Source organism: Tachypleus tridentatus, chromosome 7, assembly GCF_004210375.1.
Source record: "Tachypleus tridentatus isolate NWPU-2018 chromosome 7, ASM421037v1, whole genome shotgun sequence".
Classification (NCBI taxonomy): Eukaryota; Metazoa; Arthropoda; class Merostomata; order Xiphosura; family Limulidae; genus Tachypleus; species Tachypleus tridentatus.
The window spans coordinates 182,644,983-182,669,499 of NC_134831.1; the positions used below are offsets into that span (position 1 = coordinate 182,644,983).

The 24,517-nt window shown below is 36.7% G+C and overlaps 1 protein-coding gene across 1 annotated transcript; it reads right to left on the reverse strand.

The window, feature by feature from the left end:
• Positions 1–108: 108 nt before the first annotated feature.
• On the reverse strand, positions 109–24,517 carry LOC143257409 (uncharacterized). The gene is made up of 4 exons (XM_076516035.1): positions 24,324–24,517; positions 8,653–8,777; positions 7,117–7,174; positions 109–2,433 (listed from the first exon to the last, which is right to left on the reverse strand). The coding sequence occupies exons 1-4, from the start codon at positions 24,379–24,381 to the stop codon at positions 2,309–2,311; spliced, it is 366 nt and encodes a 121-aa protein (XP_076372150.1). The 5' UTR covers positions 24,382–24,517; the 3' UTR covers positions 109–2,308.

A 24,517-nucleotide genomic window follows, 5' to 3' on the forward strand; every position in this document is an offset into this window, starting at 1 on the left:
AGCCAAATTCCCCTCACTTGTAATTGGCCCTGAAGATAGCATGTTACTATAGTACTTTCGACAAGACTATCATCTGGAAATAAAACACAAAATTGCTTAAGAAGCAGCGTCTTTATTACGATTACAATCTTAGAAAACAAATCCAGCTACTTGTTACAGCAATTCAATTTCACAAAATCCAAACAAAACCTTGTGTAGTAACACAATACGTCTACCTTCAGTTAGTTTCAACCAGCAACTAACTACCCGTCTCTATCGAACCACGTGACATTTAACAACACTTTATAAAACTCGAGAGAGAATACATATTGCAGTAACGATTTCTATTACAAATCAATGAAGTCCACAGGTAAATGTTTAAGTTTCTTCGTAACTGACAAGACATAAACACGTGGTTAAATTCAAATTTATGCTCAACCGATTACGACGTAATACGTGGTATATACATTTAACAGTTCCCCTACCAAATTGTATCCATATAAAAGTGTTATTTTAGATAATGTTAAAATAGACATTCGGGTTTTTCTGATTGCGAGATTATAGTAACAATTAATCTTTCAGTGTTAGTTAATTGTTACACAGTATTCACGTGTGTACAACGAAGTTAACCAAAAATTGGGTTTTTAAACAGAGAAAACTGTTTCGGTTTCACAACAAAGCTCCAAAGCTAGCGCTTTCAAGTTACTTTTGTTCCTTAATGACTTAAGAAGCATAACAAAAATACATCAAAGTTAAAGAAACTACTTCTAGGAAAAGCAGGAAAAAGGCAGAACATTTATTTCAGAGCTCAAGAAATGTCATTCCTAAGAAGAGCCCTATATCCTGGCCTTAATGGACTCGCATATTACGCAGTTTCTCTTGGTTAAATAAACCCTATTCCCTCAACTTCAGTGAATTTGTTTCCCACACGTGTTTATTCACTTTTAAAGTTTTAGTTTCATTTTGCAACCATTATTGGATTGTATTTATCTATAATTTACGTTAAAGCACCACCGTGTGTTGTAAGTTATTATTAAAAATCTTTAACGGTTTCCGTTTCCAGCAGTTGCTTGACTTGAATCTTGAAAAAAAGATTTGTTAGATTTTACCGATTTAAATACTTTTAAATAAGAATAGTTATTGCACTTTTCTGTTTCCTTATATTCAGTATTTAATCTTCATATAAATTGGTTGTTTTCGAAAATTAAAGGGTATAAAAATTAAATATTTCTCACATCTAAAAGTTCGCTGCCCCCATTTGTTGTGTACAAACGTGATAAAACGAAACTATTGATATTCGAATAATTATTGTGTAAAGTATAAATTAATTTCAGTTTATACACACACACAAACAAACAAACACTAAGCGCATAAAACAGATATAATATTTGTTGTTAAGCTCAAAGCTACACACCGGTCTATGTACTTTGTGCTCAATAATGATATTGATATTGCTCAATTTCAGCATTATAAACTTCCAAGTTTAAAGTTGTGCCTCCAGGGGACCTGAATAAACAATATTAAATTTCGAACCTAATGTATAAAATCAGTTTCGTATATTTGTGTATGTGTGTGTAATAATGTTTTTAACACGAAAAACAATTAAAAGGTAAGTACCATCAGCCAAGTACCAAGAACATGATTTTCATTCACTACAGGGTGCACGAAATGTGGCAAATTCATTTTTTAAGAAATTAAATGTAGTGAAATACAAGATTGGAAAATAAGACTGACTGCCATCTGGCGATAAGAATAGTGCACGAATACCAAATAAAATAACTGAATATATAACAGACTCAAACCTATATCTGTATTCTAATTTATGCTTCCTGAAACTACGAGATACAATTAAGTGACCAGAAATCATTGTTTTTTTTTAGCTACAAGTTCCAAATTTAACAGATTTCTTTTATTGTTTCAACGCGTCACTCACCATTAGGCCTACTACAGAAGTGAAATTAGTCCTAGAGGATTCCAGCTGTAAACAACGAAAAACATTAACTTTCATTTTTCCTTTCTAAATGTAAAAATGTTACTAAAGGTCTTCGAACTAGTAATGTTATTTATTCTATGTAATGGATAAATAAAGTCAACAAACAAGCAAACAAATAAATGCAGATTATGTAAATATACGAACCTGTCGAACAAAAATAAGAGAAAAAGACATTTTTTCCCGATATTTAGTAATATCTTGACTAGATGTTTTTGGTTGTTTTTTTCCTTGTGTGTGTGTGTAAGGATCATTTTGTGGATGGTGCATTTCGCTTAGTGGTTTGAACCGGTTAGGTCCTAGTAAGACTGAATGCTGACGTCACTGTCAGTAGTTCCGTTAGTGCAAGATCGAAAGAAGCATAGTACAAGCGATCGTCGTAGCAACTGTTGATATGGTGAGAGTCACTGGTTGACTTCCGTTGCAACCATCCTGCTGGCAACATTGTACCACTGTTTGTCCCTCTGTTTAACAAAACAATACAAAAAACAAATAAAAAACCACAAAAAAATTAAAAATGTTAGCAATATTTCTCTTCTATAGAAGATAATAAATTTAAGTTCTGAGACAGCGTACTTTAGCCTACTTTATAACTTAACTCGTCGCTTTGTCAACTCACGTTGATTTTATTTTACGATTATTGTATGTTTTGGAATTTCGCACAAAGCTACTCGAGGGCTATCTGTGCTAGTCGTCCCTAATTTAGCAGTGTAAGACTAGAGGGAAGGCAGCTAGTCATCACCACCCACCGCCAACTCTTGGGCTACTCTTTTTTCCAATGAATAGTGGGATTGACCGTCACATTATAACGCCCCCACGGCTGGGAGGGCGAGCATGTTTAGCGCAACTCGGGCGCGAACCCGCGACCCTCAGATTACGAAGCGCACGCCTTAACGCACTAGGCCATGCCAGGCCCCTTTACGATTATTAAATCTTTAAAGATTTACTTTAAAAAGTTAACGAAAAAGATTAGGGAAACAAACAATATGGACAAAGAACTTCTGATTGACAGCACAGATAAGTTACTGCTCTTTTTGTATTGACAAAAAATATACATTCATGTTAAACCATAAGTATACACCTAACTTCGTCGATAATACAGACATTCGCGTATACTTACGTTGACGACACACTGACAATTATATTTACATTGACAATCTAATATCATGTTGACAATGCAGATATCACTGCACAACAATTTTTTTGCAAAGTTTTGCTTCCTGAGAAGTTTTTGCTGATTGTATACACAAATATAGTTTTAGTTTTGCTTCCTCACGTAGGAACTCTGAGAAATAGACAGTTAACTGTTTAACGGCAATAACGTATTTAATTGCGTTTATGTTTCTAATACGTTATTAAGTTCAACATAATTAAAAGTGTTTTGCTCCTGATTTTCCTTTGTATTCAATGTTCGGTGCATCACTTTGCAGTGTCTAACAGTAGTCAGCAAGCATTGACGGATTCCAGTTGCCTTGATATCGTTTTTCCATTGTAGCAAAACTGAAGATTTGGATAAAACAGTACGTGATGGGTAAATTTGGATGTGACTTTTCGTAATCAGCAGCCAAACATCTATAAGGAACACCCAACAGTGTTCAAGAAGCAAAAACTTTGTTGTGCAGTGTATTTATTTTAGGATGAGTTCTTGTTATATCTATCGGAGTTTAATAATATCTTCCACTTAATATCAGGTGTGGTCACCTTCCGCTAGAATAACAGCCTTAACCTAGTGTAGGATAGTCTCTCAAACGTTTCCCAATGGTGTCTTATTTGCTTGTACGTTACTGGACAAGTGAAAACTGAAACTGATCCAACAGTGCTACCGAGGGATCTGTTAGCCGTCCCTAATTTAGCAGTGTAAGACTAGAGGGAAGGCAGCTAGTCATCACCACCCACCGCCAACTCTTGGGCTACTCTTTACCAACGAATAGTGGGATTGACCGTCACATTATACACCCCCACGGCTGGGAGGGCGAGCATGTTTAGCGCGACGCGGGCGCGAACCCGCGACCCTCGGATTACGAGTCGCACGCCTTACGCGCTAGGCCATGCCGGGCAACCGGATGTTACATTCAAACCAAGCATCCAAGCTGTCCAATTAGATTGAGATACGGCACGTCATTGCCATGCTCTTTGCACCAGCCTTGGACAGAGATCGCATGGAACGTGTTTGCATTATGAATTTGGAAGAATCATTGTCCCCCAGGTAGACATAAGCGACAATAACATTCAGGTACACACTGGATACTAGACGTCTTTCTGAAGGAACTAAAACAAACCACTTTAGGTGTGTAAATAATAATATTACGACGCTGTGCCTAATTCACTATTTGATATCAAACAGCAGCCTGTTTAATGATCCTGTTTACAGCGGTGAAAAAAAAAAACGTCGCATCATCCAATTTGTTTACGCTTTTTTGGGGGGGTGGAGGGGATCCTCTAACCTTTACGAGATTTTGGAAGTGTCTGAACTAGTGCAAAACGGTTATCGACATGGTGTGGTGTAAGCTAGCTAGAATTCCAGTCATCCAGACACACTATTATATACATCTTGTAGATCATGCTCTGTACTTTATTTTAATTAAAGTTTTAATACCCATACCAGTCGTCCTAAGAATACATTGATATTGGCTTGGTTGTTGTTTGTTAAACCTTGTTCTAACCCTGATTACCCTAGAGTCTATTCATAATATTCATTATTTATAGTGGCACCCAACAAAACCACGATCCTATATTACTTCCCTACCCAATGATTAAATTGTCTAGTTAAACACATCATTTGGCTATTCTACTTTCCAAACCTATTCAGTTAACTTTGCCATCAGTCACTCTTCTTGTTGACGGTCACCGTTTTTCTTTAAAAGTCAGACATTACCTATACTGCTATTGTTGATATTCTAAATGATATAAAAGTCAGACGTTACCTGTACTGCTATTGTTGATATTCTAAATGATATGAGAGTCAGACATTACCTGTATTGGTATTGTTGATATTCTGAATGGTATAAAAGTCAGACATTACCTGTACTGCTATTGTTGATATTCTAAATGATATGAGAGTCAGACATTACCTGTATTGGTATTGTTGATATTCTGAATGGTATAAAAGTCAGACATTACCTGTACTGGTATTATTGATATTCTAAATGGTATAAAAGTCAGACATTGCCTGTACTGTTATTGTTGATATCCTGAATGGTATAAAAGTCAGACATTACCTGTACTGCTATTGTTGATATCCTAAATGATATAAAAGTCAGACATTACCTGTACTGCTATTGTTGATATTCTAAATGATATAAAAGTCAGACGTTACCTGCACTGGTATTGTTGATATTTTAAATGATATGAAAGTCAGACGTTACCTGCACTGGTATTGTTGATATTTTATATGATATGAAAGTCAGACATTACCTGTACTGCTATTGTTGATATTCTTAACGATATAAAAGTCAGACATTACCTGTACTGGTATTGTTGATATTCTGAATGATATAAAAGTCAGACGTTACCTGTACTGCTATTGTTGATATTCTGAATGGTATAAAAGTCAGACATTACCTGTACTGCTATTGTTGATATTCTGAATGGTATAAAAGTCAGACATTACCTGTACTGCTATTGTTGATATTCTAAATGATATGAAAGTCAGACATTACCTGTACTGGTATTGTTGATATTCTGAATGGTATAAAAGTCAGACATTACCTGTACTGGTATTGTTGATATTCTAAATGATATAAAAGTCAGACATTGCCTGTACTGTTATTGTTGATATTCTGAATGGTATAAAAGTCAGACATTACCTGTACTGCTATTGTTGATATTCTAAATGATATAAAAGTCAGACATTACCTGTACTGCTATTGTTGATATTCTAAATGATATAAAAGTCAGACGTTACCTGCACTGGTATTGTTGATATTTTAAATGATATGAAAGTCAGACGTTACCTGCACTGGTATTGTTGATATTTTATATGATATGAAAGTCAGACATTACCTGTACTGCTATTGTTGATATTCTTAACGATATAAAAGTCAGACATTACCTGTACTGGTATTGTTGATATTCTGAATGATATAAAAGTCAGACGTTACCTGTACTGCTATTGTTGATATTCTGAATGGTATAAAAGTCAGACATTACCTGTACTGCTATTGTTGATATTCTGAACGATATAAAAGTCAGACATTACCTGTACTGTTATTGTTGATATTCTGAATGGTATAAAAGTCAGACATTACCTGTACTGCTATTGTTGATATTCTGAACGGAAAGTCAGACATTACCTGTACTGCTATTGTTGATATTCTGAACGATATAAAAGTCAGACATTACCTGTACTGTTATTGTTGATATTCTGAATGGTATAAAAGTCAGACATTACCTGTACTGCTATTGTTGATATTCTGAATGGTATAAAAGTCAGACATTACCTGTACTGCTATTGTTGATATTCTGAATGGTATAAAAGTCAGACATTACCTGTACTGCTATTGTTGATATTCTGAATGGTATAAAAGTCAGACATTACCTGTACTGCTATTGTTGATATTCTGAATGGTATAAAAGTCAGACATTACCTGTACTGCTATTGTTGATATTCTGAATGGTAAAAGTCAGACATTACCTGTACTGCTATTGTTGATATTCTGAATGGTATAAAAGTCAGACATTGCCTGTACTGTTATTGTTGATATCCTGAATGGTATAAAAGTCAGACATTACCTGTACTGCTATTGTTGATATTCTGAATGGTATAAAAGTCAGACATTACCTGTACTGCTATTGTTGATATTCTGAATGGTATAAAAGTCAGACATTACCTGTACTGCTATTGTTGATATTCTGAATGGTATGGCCATTGAAAAGCCTAGAGGTCGTCATTTACAACGTTCCTCTAAATGGGCGCGCACACTTAAACAGAGATCCTCGCTTGTAACCAATGCATGTCTACATCTCTGAGTCCTCAGGCCTAAAGTAATTAATTGGCATATGTGGTTTATCTGCTTTGCATATACAAGTTGTTTCTTTAGATATGGTGGTAAGAATCCAAGTAAGCTAATCAGTTACGGATTATTCCAGTTTAGCTTTAAACTGGTAACACAAAACACATTCAGATAGAAAACATGGAACATACTTACCTTGCGGCTGACAGTCTGAAATACACTGTCTGACGATTATCCCCTTGTTAGAGTATTTCTGTAATATCAAAAAAAAATCGGAAGTATTCAGTAGGCATTGACAAATTAATAAATACAAGTTCCAATTACGTCTCTAAATAATGAATTTTATTTCAAGTAATAGAATTTCATTATATTAGGTTTACGATACGAGAGGGAAAAAGTTACGAATATCTAAAAGAAGAAAAATGTAAGGTCTTTATGATTACAGAGGGTTTGGGCCCCGACATGGCCAGGTAGTTAGGGCAGGTTCAAATCCTCATTACACCAAACATGTTCGCCCTTTCCGTCACGGTAGAGCTATTCGTTTGTAAAAAGAGTAGTCCAAAAGTTGGCGGTGGGTGGTGATGAGAAACTGCCTTCCCTCTAGTGTTTCACTACTAAATTAAGAATGACTAGCGTAGGTAGTCCTTGTGCGAAATTCTGAAAAACATACGGCAAGTTTGCTGGTGAAACAAAGATTTGTGCTTTGCAAGAATGATGGGACGTCGAGCGCATGCGTCATTCATTACGCTAAACTTGGGCAATCGGCGATGAAATGTACCGTTTAAACGTGTAGAGCGTTAAATGTCCTTTTCGTTTACAGCCAGCTTCTCGTAGTATAAAAATAAATAAATAAACTGCTTCCAAACCCAAATCGTTTGTTCGATTGAATATCTATTTAATCTATATCTCTACAAAATTATCTAAATTTGAACTTTTAATGTCATGACGTCAGACGAACGGACAACGATACTCTTCGTACGTAGCTTCTGTCTGTAGACATGTGGCTTATAACTGTTAGATTTGGTTTGTTGTGAATTTCGCGCAAAGCTACACGAGGGCTATGTGCGCCAGCCATCCCTAATTTAACAGTTTAAGACTAGATGGAAGGCAGCTAGTCATCACTACCCACCGCCAACTATTAGGCTACTCTTTTACCAAGGAATAGTGGGATTGACCGTAACATTATAATGCCCCCACGCCTGAAAGGGCGAACATTTTTGGTGTGACGGGAATTCGAACCTACCACCCTCAGATTACGAGTCGAGCGCCCTAACCACCTGGCTATGCCGGTCTTTCGACAGAAGGAAACAGACCAAAGTTCACTCGAAAATATAGTATGTGTCCCACCAAACAAGTCCCTTCACTATACTTATAGACCATTGTTTGCCCATTTATTATTATAATCAGCATAACGTGCTTCCTTGCTCGAGTTTAATTTTAAGAACACAATGCTGCTCAAATGAGCTTTCAGTGTTGTGTCCGTCATAGGATCCAACCATACATTTTAGAATTAGCAGACTTCAAACTCATTGCTGGGCCAAGTCGTATAGAAATCTCTATAAAGAGAGTAAGAAAGAAGGCCTGGTAAAGGATATCGTAAAAATAGTTTTAATGGGAAACAAAAACCGATTATCGACTCAATTATTCACGTTTGAAACTTTACTGAATTTAAAACGTCTAAAAGCAAAAGGTTTCATTAAAACACGTAATAACATGTACAAATGAACTCACCATACAATAGTTTTCTGTAGGGTCACAGCTCTTTAAGTGGGTTTCATTAAACTCGTAGCAGGGTGCAACAGATCCAGCGCCCTCTGTGTTGTAAGTTCCGCAACGGTAGCAGTTGAGGCTTGATACTACAGGAATTCAAATAAAATTAAAACTAAACAAAAACAAAGTGACCGACGAGTGTTCCATAAAAAGTTAAAGAACAGATTAAAAAAAAGTTTGTTTAAAGTTTGTTCTCAATAACACTGGAAGGAAGGAACTGTTCTGTTGGAGATCTTGGTTATCTACCTGGCCAGATTATTACAAATAAATAAAAATACAGCAAGGTTTCATTATAAAAAAGAGAAACAGGCTGTTATAGAATGATATTATCGATGTTCTCTAATGACTTTAAGTCTCCACAGAGACAATCTTAACCTCCAAATTTAAAATTATAAAACAGTTCCTTCCATAATTTAAAAATCTGGAGGGGTGAGAAATCAGTTAACCCAATTACATATTCTGTGGGTCGTGCGCAACTTAACGGTTACCGAGTTGTAACGTGATTTCATGGTGGATGGATCTTTTCAGTTGAGCACATGGTAACAACCCCAGGCGTCGTGCCAACATTTAGAAGAATTCCTTTACCAATGGTTGCCAGGGGCTTTCTACATGTGTGGTGTCTCAGTGATCCCTCTTTCAAGTTACCCCCTCTTTCCATAGCTACACCATTTACTTTGTTTTCTAACAGTCTCGTTGTTGATAAACACCCTTTATTGTTGTCGCTTTTACTTTACTCTAGTGCATGGTTTTTCAAACCATGCTCCGCAGAGCCCTCGTGCTCCGCCATAGTTATCTGGGGCTCGGCTAGGAAAGTTTAGAATGTTAATAAGTGGGTTACCTTTCGAACGTATTTGCCTATGTAAATGAAATGAATGAGTTTTGGAGTACGTTTCCATGGTACCCTACATTGTAGCAGAGTAAAATGAAAGCGCTTCAACGTAAGCTAAAACTTTAGGGTGAATGTATACTTATGGAAGAACTCGATTGCTTCGAAAATCTCAGTTGCTTTTTACTTTAAAAATTTCCTGAAGTGAAAATGCAAAAGTTCAGTCTTGCAACAAATCTGATTTGTGTATAACTATTGGGGAATACTTCCTTCCTCCTTTAGAAAAATTACTGTGGATTCAAAATCCCTTTGTTGACTCTGCAAATACCAACGATTTGTCTTTGGAGAGAACGAAGAACTTATAAAAATCAACTGATTACACCCTAAAAACAAAATTTTAACAGGAAGAAATTACACAATATTGAATTCAAATGGTCATGGAATACCCTGAAATAAGTAACAGGGCTTTGAAAATGTTGATGTGTTTTCCAACAACATATCTTTCTGAGCAAACAGTTTCACTGTATACAACTACAAAGATCAAATTTAGAAACAGGCTAAATATTGAAGATTATATGCGCTTACAGGTAACAACCATAACTCCAAATATTGAACTACTTTGTGGACAAAAGTAAGTCTATCCGAGCCGCTAATAAATAAATAAATGCACTGTACTTTTACCGATATAAATTTTACAAGCGGAAATTTTTGAAGTAAACATTTTTCTTTAAATATTGATATTTTTAACAAATTTATATTCTAAAAGCTTGAAGTAATTTTTTTCTGGCGTTTGTGACCGATTGCTTCTATTTTTAGTGTTTCTTTTATTAAGGCTCCGGAATGTTTTTATCTTTCTGATGTGAAACTCTGCAGCCTACTGCAGGTATAAAAAGTTTGGGAACAATCCCTGCTCTAGTGCAGATATTTCCAACCCTCTCTTCTTTTGGACAGAAGAGGTTCCCGAAAATGCTTACCATTTTCAGCTATGCGTTAAAAAAAAGTAGCCCAAACGTTTGCAGTGGGCGATACCTTCCCTCTGGTCTATCATTTCGTAGCTCTCGAATAACTATGCTCGAAACTCAAGGAGAGAAACACCCGATACATTAGACCCTCGCGCTTTAAACAAATAAGAAAGAAAACGTTAGTATTACTTTTTTCTTGGTGTCAGAGGACGTTTTGACCTCCATTCCAAGTATTTCTTCAAATCGTAAAATAGATATTATACAAGAAAGCTGAAAACACTGTTTATTAATGGTGATTAAACCGTCTTGAAAGAAGAAAACAATATGAACGAGAGCAAATAGTGACTCCCCTTTTTCCCCTAAAAGTTCATTCTTCGGAAACATTACTGTTCCATAACTAGTTGTTCGTAAGAGAATAAAGCGTCAGTTTAAGTTCTGTGATTACGTGATTAAGTTCCCCCTACTGGTTGTTCAAATCATCATCTTCCTCAGGAAGGTTGTATGTCACAATCCCCCCACTTGTGTTTGTGATTTTATTACCAGTTATTCAGTTTTATCTTCGTCTAAGGATGACGGCTATCTTAGGAATCATACTCTGAGATTATCTTCCACTCTAACTGACCACTAGTCCTCTATAAATACTGGTAAGGGAATAACGCGTCAGTTTCAAGTCTTGCGACGACGTGACCATGGCTCACCCCCATGGTTGTTCAAGACAGTGATAACGAAATCGATCGATGAATAGAAGTCTGGTGCGTTTAAAGAAAATCCTTTGGAAGAAACATGTCCTTACAGTCAAACTCCAAATCTCTACAATTATGTTCATTAATCAGATCACCAAGTCAAGGTTTCTTCAGATGTCGCTTTAAATTCGACTAAAGTAGCAAAAAATTAAAATCTATATGTAAAGTAAGAATTAGCATAGGGAGCTGGGATTTTTCTCGCAACCTTTAAACGATAATTATGTTTTCGAAGAGTACAAAGAACGAGTTTCGTACATCGGTTATGACCACTTATAGCAGATTATCTGATGCACAAAGAAAGAGTAGGTCCAGGATCTCTGTAGCTTTTAAAAGTACATGAGGATATGGTGCATGTCTCAGGTCTTTGGACTCCTACTTGGATTGGATAGTTGCCAGTTCAAAGTTGGTTCACCACATGCTTTTTTACCATTGAGCAAGATATTCTACACAAACCCTTAGCATTTTGTGATGGATTGGCATCACGTCCAGGGGGAACATGTCCCCATTCTTATCTGTTTTTAGCAGTTACGCGGTAGCTTATCATCGAACCCAATGCGTCATTCCGGAGTAGGCGGTACTTACCTTGAAGTTTTGTAAATATACTCATATATAATAATTAAAGCAAATCTTATTGGTCATCCCACTGATGGTCAGGAACATTTTGGATATAGTTAAATTCTGTGACTTTCGAAACGTTCTATGCTGCACATTGACACACTTGCATTCGTACTGGTAAAAAAACTATTGGCTATACCAAGCAGTTTAAGTTTTTATAACTTAACAATTACCATTAGACTTTAAACGAGTTGTCCTCTCTCAAATGCGACCCGGGTCAATATTTCTTTAACATGGAAGGCACGGCGATATAAAACATGCATGTGGGAGCACGTGATCAGGTCGTATTGGTATTTAGTAACCATTCAAATAGTGCACACGCTCCACATACGCACTGTTCCCAAAATTTGAGACAAGAGGGGCAAGTGTCCCCCTCCGCTACATTGCCTGAATGGCACTCTTACATAAGAAAGTACAGTATCAAAAACCTACTTTAACTAACGTGAATGTGAATGACATTGTTGACCTAAGCTCAGTAAATAGAACGTGAGGTTGACTTATCCGCTGGCGTGAGTAAAATTATTGCGATCACGCTATGCCTTTTATTTGATTTTCCGCGAGAAGACAAAGATGGCAATGAATACAAAGTTTAATGTAGCGAGACACTGAGATCAGTTTTAATAGTTTTCGAAATACGGACAACATAACAGCTTGGGTGTTTTAGTTTTTAAAAACTGTATATAAAGGAAGCAACTTTTCATGTTCATGTTCCAAGATAACCTTTCATTAATGATGAATTTACATAACTTGCGTCCACGAGACGGGTACCCAAGCTTGTCCATATAAATATAGTACTGTCTGTTGGGCGTTTATGTAACTATTTCACAGGATGTGGATGGATTTTCATCAAAAATTTGTATGTAGGTCTGTTGGGTTCATTGGCAGAAGATACATAGAAATTTTCCGTTATGTTGTTCCTGTGGGTGTATTTACATTTTTTAAGACTACTCCAACCCCGCTGATAGACCTTCATCAAACTTGATATGAAAGTTTGTTGCGTTTTTTTATTGTGTGCGCTATTTATTTATTTTACTATTACTTCTAAAGAAAGTAGCTTTTCATATTCTAAGATAACCTTTCATTAAGTCATTGATTTATAAAACTTTCATCTAGGGGACTGGTATCCCAACTAAATTTTGAGGAAGAGGTCTTTCCGCAAGAACATGTTCCTCTAACGAGAAACTCAACAAAGCCTGCTTACAGTTTACGGCACGAGAGGGCGTCTGAAAATTCAATACTTACTGAAAATCAACATCCAGGTTATTAGATATTTATATTCATGCAACCTTAACTAATGACTAGACTAAACACGTGCGCACGGCGATCAAATATCAACGCTTTAATTAGATTTTGGTCGAGCGTTAGTTAACTTGTGTGGTTGAATTCGATAACTTGTGTGGTTTCATTCGATAACTGAAAAAAAGGCAACATCAAGAGATTTATACTGCAACAACTAGAATCCATTATCCAGACTACTCTAGGTGAAGTTATTTATAGTACAACAACTAGAATACATTATCCAGACTACTCTAGGTGAAGTTATTTATGGTACAACAACTAGAATCCATTATACAGACTACTCTAGGTGAAGTTATTTATAGCACAACAACTAGAATCCATTATCCAGGCTACTCTAGGTGAAGTTATTTATAGCACAACTAGAATCCATTATCCAGACTACTCTAGGTGAAGTTATTTATAGTACAACAACTAGAATCCATTATCCAGACTACTCTAGGTGAAGTTATTTATAGCACAACAACTAGAATCCATTATACAGACTACTCTAGGTGAAGTTATTTATAGCACAACAACTAGAATCCATTATCCAGGCTACTCTAGGTGAAGTTATTTATACCACAACAACTAGAATCCATTATCCAGGCTACTCTAGGTGAAGTTATTTATAGCACAACAACTAGAATCCATTATCCAGACTACTCTAGGTGAAGTTATTTCTTTTACCTATTCTATAGTATAAACTAAAACAGCACAAGTTGATAAAGTAGTAAAAAACTGCTTAGAAAATAAATTTTTGTCTGTTTTTAAAAATGACGAAGATTATGTGAATATTCAAAACATTTAGAAGATGTTACTGGCCTGGTAGTTTGTGTGACGGAGTACAAATCGAAAATGCGAAGTTATCGTCGTGATGTGCAGGTGAATATGCTCGGCGCCTTCACATGTGGAATAATTGAACTATAAAAGTCAGTACCGATATTAAGTTAAGAGTGGCCGCATAGGCGAAGTGTGCTGCTAACTGGTTGATCTTTCTCTGGTTAGTATTTCTAAGTTAGAGGTGGCTTTTTCAGAAGACCGGGGTCTCTGACCCGATCCCCCTTTAGCTCACCTGTCACGTCTTTCATGATGAAAGTGGTAGATACTACCAAGGCCCAGCATGGCCAGGCGGTTGAAGCACTCGACTCGAAATCTGAGGGTCGCGGGTTCAAATCCTCGTCACACCAAACATGCTCGCCCTTTCAGCTGTGGGGGCGTTATAATGTAACGATCAATCCCACTATTCGTTGGTAAAAGAGTAGCCCAAGAGTTGGCGGTGGGTGGTGATAACTAGCTGCTTTCACTCTAGTCTTACATGGCTAAATTAAGGACGGCTAGCGCAGATTGCCTTCGTGTAGCTTTGCGCGACATTCAAAGGAAAGTAAAAAGATACCAAACAGTTTATTTGTTCATTATCGTACTCACTACGTGGGCTCTTGAAAGTAAAATAAAGAAATCAGTGCAAACAGGATAGATTTTTAGTATTTGAAGCGTTCAGTCAAGCCTATCGCTACAAACAGATTTTGTCTTAACGTTCATCAACGATCGCAAATAATTACAAAAAAAAAGGTGATTACTACTCAGCAGTATTACAATTATCAAGTTTATATTGTAATTGTTGGTCGGTAGGGATCATAACTATTAACTAAGCGTTACTTCAAGACCAAAGATCGATTCAAAGTTATTTCGTCCACCAAGTTTTAACATCCAATCTCCAGGTAACAAATTCGCTGATTTACTAACAACCGTACACGAAAGTAACGAACCATAAATTACAAGTAACGATCAGTAACGCATCTTCACGAACCTGTTTCTTCGTTCGATACACGACTACCAACAATAAAAAGAAACCCCAAGGGTGTATATTCAAACACTAGACTTATAGAAATAATAATAATACATTAAAGTTTAGTTGGCAAACCGTGAATCTCTTTGATATTGAACCTGAAGAGTCATCTGTGCAGTAACTGAAACGTTAAATAACAGGCGATTCAAATAAAAGGTAACAACATATGTTATGAAACAGAATGCTATCCGTAATTTACCTACCGCGGATATCGTAACTCGATTTTTAGCGTTGTAAGCCCTTTGACTAATAGATGGACCAACGGAAAGGGCATTAACTTATGCCTCATACACGTAAGACTAACCCTTTACTAGAAAGTACATGGCCTGACAGTCTTAATATTGCAATTAAACAGCGATATATACTTGTAGTTTATTTTAATTTTAAAATTTCCATATCTTTCAAAGATCAATGACACAATTTTAGCGAATACATGCAGCCCGTGGATAAGGGGAAGTTACGTGCCAGAGGAAAGTTATTCATTTCTCGGCGTGTAACGCTAATTACACCCAACCTACTCATTGAAGTGTTCTATGAAAAATTAAATTACTCTAATAACAAGATGTTGGAAAACTAACGAAAGGTAGAAACAAGGTTTGGTTTGTTTTGAATTTCGCAGTGCGAGACTAAAGAGGAAAGCACAGAGTCATCACCACTTATCGGCAACTCTTGGGCTACTCTTTTACCAACGACTACTGGGATTGACCGTCACATTATAATGTCCCCGCGACTGAAATGGCAAGCATGTTTGGTGTGACGGGGATTCGAACTCGTAATCTGAAGGTCGGAAGAAATAAGGAATCATCACTAAAAATCAAATCGCATCCTAGCAAACAAGAATCCCAGCCCTTAGATTTCCTATTAAATATGTTCGAGTATTTATAAACAAGGTTTTTATTTGCCTGTTCGCTTTTTCTTGAGCGCAAAGCTACACAATAGGATATCTTTGTCGCGTCCAACACGGTATCAAAACCAAATTTTTAGCATAATAAGCTTTCAGGCTTCTGGAGGTGTCACCAGAAAAGCATTTTGAACTTGCAACCAACGTTTATTATTATGTTAAAATATCCGGTCAATAATCATTTCTAGTTGTCGAGATAAGTCGCCTTGTAAGTTTATTTAAAATTCGAATATAGTATCCTTCAGTAAAACACTGGTTACTAGTCAGCATTTTGTTTAACACTATTGGCCTAAGAAATGTAGTCCAATATTGGGATAAAATTATTAGCAATTTATTAACGACTTAATGATGGAAACGGACAACTCAGTGGTTAGCATGTTGAGTTGTGCATGAGATGGTCTAAGGTTAGCATGCTGAGCTGTACATGGGATGGTCTAAGGTTAGCATGTTGAGTTGTACATGGGATGATCCTAGGTTAGCATGCTGAGCTGTACATGGGATGGTCCTAGGTTAGCATGCTGAGCTGTACATGGGATGGTCCAAGGTTAGCATGCTGAGCTGTACATTGGATGATCCTAGGTTAGCATGCTGAGCTGTACATGGGATGGTCTAAGGTTAGCATGCTGAGCTGTACATGGAATGGTCCTAGGTTAGCATGCTGAGCTGTACATGGGATGGTCCAAGGTTAGCATGTTGATTTGTACATGGGATGATCCTAGGTTAGCATGCTGAGCTGTACATGGGATGGTCCTAGGTTACAATGCTGAGCTGTACATGGGATGGTCCAAGGTTAGCATGTTGAGTTGTACATGGGATGATCATAGGTTATCATGTTGAGTTGTACATGGGATGATCATAGGTTAGCATGTTGAGTTGTACATGGGATGATCCTAGGTTAGCATGCTGAGCTGTACATGGGATGGTCCTAGGTTAGCATGCTGAGCTGTACATGGGATGATCCTAGGTTAGCATGCTGAGCTAGGTTAGCATGCTGAGCTGTACATGGGATGATCCTAGGTTAGCATGCTGAGCTGTACATGGGATGGTCTAAGGTTCGAGCGTGCGATATATCTTTGAACACAGCTATGTGCGCGCTATAAAAGTGACAGCCAATCACGCTATTCAGTTAAGAGTAGTTGTGTTGAAGTCTACCAGGTGCTGCTACCCGGTTGTCTACACAAGTGTCGCATAAACTGAATGCTGCATTTAGAAAATATCAAAGCAAAGAAATCAGTTTCTACAAACAGAAATCAGAGAAGAACATTCAGGGAAAGAATATTTAGTTTCCTTCAAACAAGTTTTCCTGTGTAATGTAGTGGATTGGGAAAAGATAAAGAAAATTTCCGTTATTTTGAATATTCGCTCAAAGCTACGCCGTTTCTAAATTTGAGCTGATAGATTAGTAGAACGCCAATATTACCCACCGCCAACTCTATGGCCACCCACAATCAAACAAAGGTATTTGACCTTTACTTTTATAAAGTACCCACTGCCCCAAAGTGCAGAGCGCGATTCTCCAACAGTGGACGCGAAACCGTTTCGGATTCACACTCCAGCACAATAACCAACAAGACAAGCTCAGTCACCTAACATCACCTACGTTATTTAGAGTGAACCTTTTGTTAAAATCAACTTGCTCGATTGTTGTTTTAGCGTCATGGGAAACCTGGTAGAAGGTGGCACGTGTTGACAGTGATCCGGGAGGGAAGGTGTTGTTGGTTGTGCATTTTGATAGAAAAACAAGCAAACAAACAAACATACCACGTTCGTCTTTAGATTTTAGTTGCATTTGTTGTCGCGATTGCTTTTACTTTATTGGCCATTGTTCGGAACAGAAGTTGCCTTTTATTTCTAATATTAGAATCCAGATAATTTGCTGTGCCTACGAAGTGCCTCCATGACAAAAATGGTTTGGAGGCTCTCCTTTAGCGAGTTGTACTGTTCGACCTGATAAGATGAATCCATTTCAGGGCTAGGAGGTGAAACAGTCTCGCCAGTTCCAATTTATAATTATCAATGTTTGTTAAGTCTCACTAAAGCATGTTTTAAACAAGATTTGACAACAACTACAAGAGATGTATCTAATTCTGAGTTATCTTGGTAAAACATCTGGGCCAACTGTGTTTTTCACAGGGTTTTTTTTCAGTCTTTGAACTTTATGCAATCACTCAGGTCTTAAAGTAACTTACACCTTCAATAAGAGCCCTTTCTTTTTACTCAGAACGTTGAGGCTTAACAGACAAGTTAAAGTTTATAATAAAACTTCCCTCAGTTTGGTGTTGTGTTTTATAAATATCATATCATCGGTTACATTTTTACAAACAATGGGCTACGTGAACTCTGTACATCGCGGGTATCCAACCAATGATTTTAATGTCAGACCCACTATGCAACTGGCATCTTTAGATGTAACAAGCTAGATTTCCAACATCTTGCTATCAGAAAGACTTAATTATTCATAGAACACTATCTTTACAGCATAGAAATGTTTAAGCACAAACCCAGGCAATCAGCTATCTTTACTTTGCCCATTACGAGTATCGAAACCCAATTTACAGCATTGTAAACCTGAAGACTTGCCGCTGAGTCAGTGGGAGACCCAGGAAATTTCTACATTCTGAGAAGTACTTAGATTACACGATGTAATAACGAATTACAACAGTGATCCTGGCAAAAGCAATGGTTAATATTTTAAAGAAAGATGTCAGTAAAACTGAATGACCAGTTGAACTACAATGTCAAAGACTCGCCAAACAAATTTTTAAAAAACGGGTGGATTTGAAAAATAATCCATTCATAAATCAACAAATTATGAAACTGCATATAACAGCAATGACTTATCATACAATACCAATATAATATAATTTTATTCAACAATTTTCATAGTAGTAATATACTACTAGTCCACATAATAATTACCAATCTGATATACAATTTTATTAAGTTTTCCAGCTTTGTTCACAAGAGGTAATTTCAAATACTAAAGCTGTTCGTTTAGTTTGATTTGTCTGTTAAGCATAAAGCTGCACAATCTGTTACATGTAGCGTGAAAACTGCATGGATCGAACACCGAATTTCAATATTATAAGCCATCAATCTTACCACACTTGTATTGTTATGCCTTACATTAATCTATTTTTTTAGTCGGATTTATAGAACACACAATAACTAGATATTCGTTTTGTTCTCGTAAAACTGGAGAAAAATAATACGACTGCCTAATGGACTATTCAAGTTTGTTTTAATAAGAAAAAGTCATTTGTGAGGATACAATCTCCACGATTCTGTAAACAGGAAGCGATATTCACATTTGAGGGACTCTGACGGGTCGAAAGGGTTATTTCGAAGCTGTGAAATAAGAAAGACATGCGTACGATTAGGAGATTTCTTTATTATACGAGTCTTACGAAGTACTTCCCCTAGCGAGTGAGTGGTAAGTTTACGTACTTAAAAACAGTAAAATCCAGAGTTCGGTACCCTGCGGTGGACATAGCGCAGATAGTTTTGCAGTAAAACAAACTTATAAAAGTGCATGTGAGAATTTCGATTTTCATTACTCGCGAAAATGAATTACTTGAAAGAAAAAACCCTTCAGTCGAAAACCCTTTAAAGCTTTAGAACAAGTTACCTTCAAGTCTATTTATGTTTCGATTTTTTTTTTTTGTTAATGTTGGTGGTGGTGGATTTTTTTGCGTTTGCATACTATAGTTTAGTGTGAAGAAAATACGTTCTAAGCAAAGAGAGTTTATTCAGAATTAAGCACAGAACTACACAATGGGTTATCTGTGCTCTGCCCACCAGGGGTATCGAAACCCGGTTTCTAGCGATGCGAGTCCTCAGATGTACCGATGTGCCACAGAGGGGCAGCCGAGAAGGAAACAAAATAAGATTTGTAAGAAACTAAACCTAACACACATTGTCTCAAGTAGTTCGATCTCAAAAGAAAGTTATCCTTATAAAATTTGATATCTTTCCATAAAGCGACGTTTCTTAAGATTGAAAAAGTATTTGATAAATACATGAACATATGTGAAAAGCTGTTAACATATTCAACTAACTGCAACCACCAATAGAATCGATGTTTTGTTATCCCTTAGTTCCTCCTTCAGTTAGTTATTGTAATAGGAAGTATTTGTTAAACGTAATGACCTATCACGAAGCAGTGACGTTAAGAAGGGTATAAAGTTTATGAGGAGTGTGTCCGAAACTTGTGAGGGGCGAGTATCAGAAAAGAAAACGAAATAAGTAAAATTAAATCTATTATTCTTTATCGTTTCGACCCTACCAACAACTACTATTCAATTCGTCCTCCAGCTGGTCAGCGGGAAGTTTAAGGATTTACAACTCTGAAATACGGGTTTCGATCCCTCACGGTATAAAATAACAACTAATTACTAACTTATTAATTAATTCTCTTGCAGCTAGTCATTATTATAGACTAAAAATTCAATTTAGATTGGGAAAAATGAAAAGCTGTTTCCTCTCCCTTGTTTCGACATCTTCATTCAAGTGATGCATCATTATTAACTAACTTATTGTTATTTTAAACTGTTCTTTCTTTAGGTTCTGTATAGAGGGGGGTTAGTTATTCTCCAGATAAAACTGGCACAGGTGTAAAAATATTCGATGAGGTGATCAAGTTAGAATATCTCTTATCACATTCCGCTTTTCATGAAGACCGTTAGAGAACTAAGCCACTCGTGCGAGTCGTAAATTAGATCTCACGAAGAGGTTTTTCAAGCGAACATGTAGCTGTAACATTAAAGCACGTATTAACGCAAAACTTGAATTTCATGCTCAAGAGAGCCAGACGTTCATAAAAAAAAGTGTGTAGAAGATCTTTGGATAAGTTGGAGCTGGTAAGATACCCTATTACGTTATCCATCACAACTGTTCCAGAAATGAGCTCTAATAAACGAAACTTGTACCGCAAGCCCTAACTGTGAAAACGAAACTTATAATCGCTTTTACAACTGAGTTTTCTCCTAAAAGTTATAATAGGACCCTGTATCTCGCGGATGTCCAGAATATAGTATCTAAAGGGCGGGTTTAACTCACCAGAACGTTAGAAGACATCATACTACATGCATTTCTTGAGGTTTATAACGTTTCACCCGAAATCTGGCACCGAGACAATGGAAATAAGAGATTGCGTACACCAGATCAGAAGTTTGAGTTTTTGCCTAAGTAGTGAGTGAAATTTATATAATGGGTAGCGTTAATCGTTTTGTTTCAGAGCAAAAGCAACGTTGTAGTCTAAATACTCTCTCTACATTACAGGGACTCGAACCCTGGATTTTAGCATTGTAAGTCCGTAAACTTACCACTGATCCACTAATAGCTTTAAGTCTCTATGAGTAACGAATTCGTCAGTTGGTCTAAAATCAAAGTAACAGTGGTCAGCTGGCCTATAGTAACGAAAGCCTAAAAAACCTATGAGTGTAACTTCAACAGTACCTGTAACTTATAATAATATCAAACTATCATCGATACATGTAATATTTAAGGCACTGTATGAGAGAAAGATTATGAAACAAATGGATCTATAAAAACGTAACACTATATTATGAAAATGTACCAACTTTCGTTGGAAATGAAATGGACTATATTATATACACAAACACACACTTCCATACATACAGTGAAAAATAAAATATTCAGGTATGAAGGATATGTCAAACTATCATTGATTGCACTCGTCAGATACTCTGCACGTGAGGTTTAAGACCCTTAAGAATTAAGCTTCCAAACGACGCTAAAGGCCTATAAAAGTTATACGGGAATTATAATTGTCGACTCTGTACAGGAGTTAGAAATGTTAACTGTATATACAGAGGGTAAATCGCTTTTTAAAAGGACGATTTACACACGACATTAGTGGTGAATAGCTAAAGATATAGAACACTAGTTCACAGAGAATTCCTATCCATTTGACAGTGTAGTACTACTTTGAGTATACAAGTGTTAATAGATTTTAAAACCTTTTATGATACAAAATATTTGGAAACAAGTTTGTTAAACTACGTAGAGCGAAAAAGAACCACGCTCAAGCCAGTCCAGAACAACTTTCTTATTCACAATGTGAAGGCTATAGTCACGAAAGAGATTTTAGTCTCAAGTCATTTCGACAAAACTAGCCGTTTCCAGGTGCCATCAACAGCATTCTGAAGACGGACAAAACGTAAGTTAGCAAAGGCTTAAAAGCTGTGAAATCTTAAGTGAAATCTTCAGCCTTTGTAGCGACATGTTAAAATATAACTTGTGGTGTCAGCCAATATGGCGTAATTATAGCCATCATATAGTGCAATAATAGAACTTGTGGTGTCAATCACAGAGCGTAATCAAATAAATTCAGACTGCGCAATAATAGGAATTATGACGTAAGCCAGTAGGGCGTGACCACAGCAATCGCACCGCAAACAATCGAATATATCAGAAACTATAATTTTAAAGGCTTTCGCATCGATCTTATAAAGTGCCATTAACTCTCACTAATCCAACCCACCAGAAACTACATTTTCCCCTTTGATTTTTGGTTTTTCAATAGAGTTATCTATAATACAAATTAATTATATGGAACAGGTTTCTTAACCCTAAAATTAACAATAAAATATGTATATGAACATTACGAAATGTTTAAAATCATATTTAAAAAAGCAACAACTATTTATGCATAAAACATTAATGCAGTTAATTTTGCAAATAATTCCATAACTTGGTGTCGTTCATATTTTACATATTATGTGAGGGGTTTCGCTCAATTTTTATCAGTTTTTTTTAAACTGCTTGTTGGCATGGGCAAGAACATAAAGTTAATCGATGTCATGCAACACGTGGACTCAACCAATAATGAACAGTATAAAAAACATTTTCACAATCCAATACAAATCCCAATATACATACTGGTATATATATCTAGGCTTAGTAATCTAACTTGCATTGTGAGAAAGCGATGCATAACTTTAACCATATGCACTACAATTTAAAACAATAGTAATTTCTAAATAACACACGCACATACATTACAGTACAACCTACCTAATCTTACGGGTTTGAACGCTAGACTCGTAATGTGTAGGTTCGAATACCATCACCGAGCATGCTCACCCTTTCACCGGGAGCGGCGTTGAAGTTATTATATGATGGTAGAATTCCACTATTTGATTAAAGTAACCTAAATGTATAATACTAAGATTAGGGATGATTTAGAGGAGATAGTTATCCCTCGTCTGGCTTTGAGTTTAGACATAACATGAATACAAGACTAAAAATTTATAAGTTGGCTTTTCACACACACACACACACACACACAATGAGGGAAATGTTAAAAGAAACCAAAAATGAGCCAGTTTGCATTTATCCAAATCTTTAATAAAATGGTCATTAAAACTAATCAAATGTAATAGTGCTTACATATGTTTGTTATTATACGATACAAAACTACTTCATTGTATACAAAAGCTGAAAATAACATGTGATCAATAGGCCTAGATTTTTCAGGAGGGCCAGGTCCCCTTGGCTATGCTCCTGTATACATGCAACTTTTAGTAATACTTCACGATGCGTTATTATATGATAGACGCAGTCTAAAAAAGTAAACAAAGAGAATCCTCAATAGCCGCGTCCCTCTCTTAAGCAGTATTATTATGATAACATTTACATATATTTTCCTTGTGCTCCAATCACAATTATTATTATCAGGATTAGTTTAGATGTTTAATGATTAGCTAAATAGCAAATTGAGCTACGAGGCCTTTGTATCACGACCGTGGAACACGCGTACATCTGGTTCAATTTTATTGCTCATCATATTCTATACTAGCCTACCCTCAAACTGAAATTCTTCTATGCAATATCACAATGTATTAATCTACAAAACCCCAGGCAAGGCCAAATACGTCCATCGAAAATTATAATTAAACCTCGCATCAGTCCAGAAATGTCAGAGCTACGAACTAAAAGTTAGTACTTGAGGAAAACAATCTCGGAGCCTTTCTATCAGCCGCAGGTTACCGCGCGTGAGCAGCCCCACCAAAATTTCAAAGTGCATAATTTCTGTACTTTTGTTTGTTTTGGAATTTCGCACAAAGCTACTCGAGGGCTATCTGTGCTAGCCGTCCCTAATTTAGCAGTGTAAGACTAGAGGGAAGGCAGCTAGTCATCACCACCCACCGCCAACACTTGGGCTACTCTTTTACCAACGAATAGTGGGATTGACCGTAACATTATACACCCCCAAGGCTGGGAGGGCGAGCATGTTTAGCGCGACGCGGGCGCGAACCCGCGACCCTCGGAATACGAGTCGCACGCCTTACGCGCTTGGCCATGCCAGGCCCGTGTACTTTTGATTAGTCGAGTTAAACACTTTACTTGTATTACAATTTTGCGTAATTATGACACTGTCCTTAACTAATAAGTCTAGGTTACTGTTATTATAATTTTTTAAACAGATTTTACCCACCTATGGAAAAAAGGACCAGTGTCAGCAAACACCCCAGACACTGAAGTTTCAGCATCATGTGCTACGCTTATGTAAAGCTGTATATTCTCGAATCGTCTGTGAGGCCCGACTTGAGGTTTGTCCACCTCTCTGTTTAGCACGCGAAAGCAACAGGAACGAAATGCGCAGTAAATAAAACTTCGCTACGTGTAACA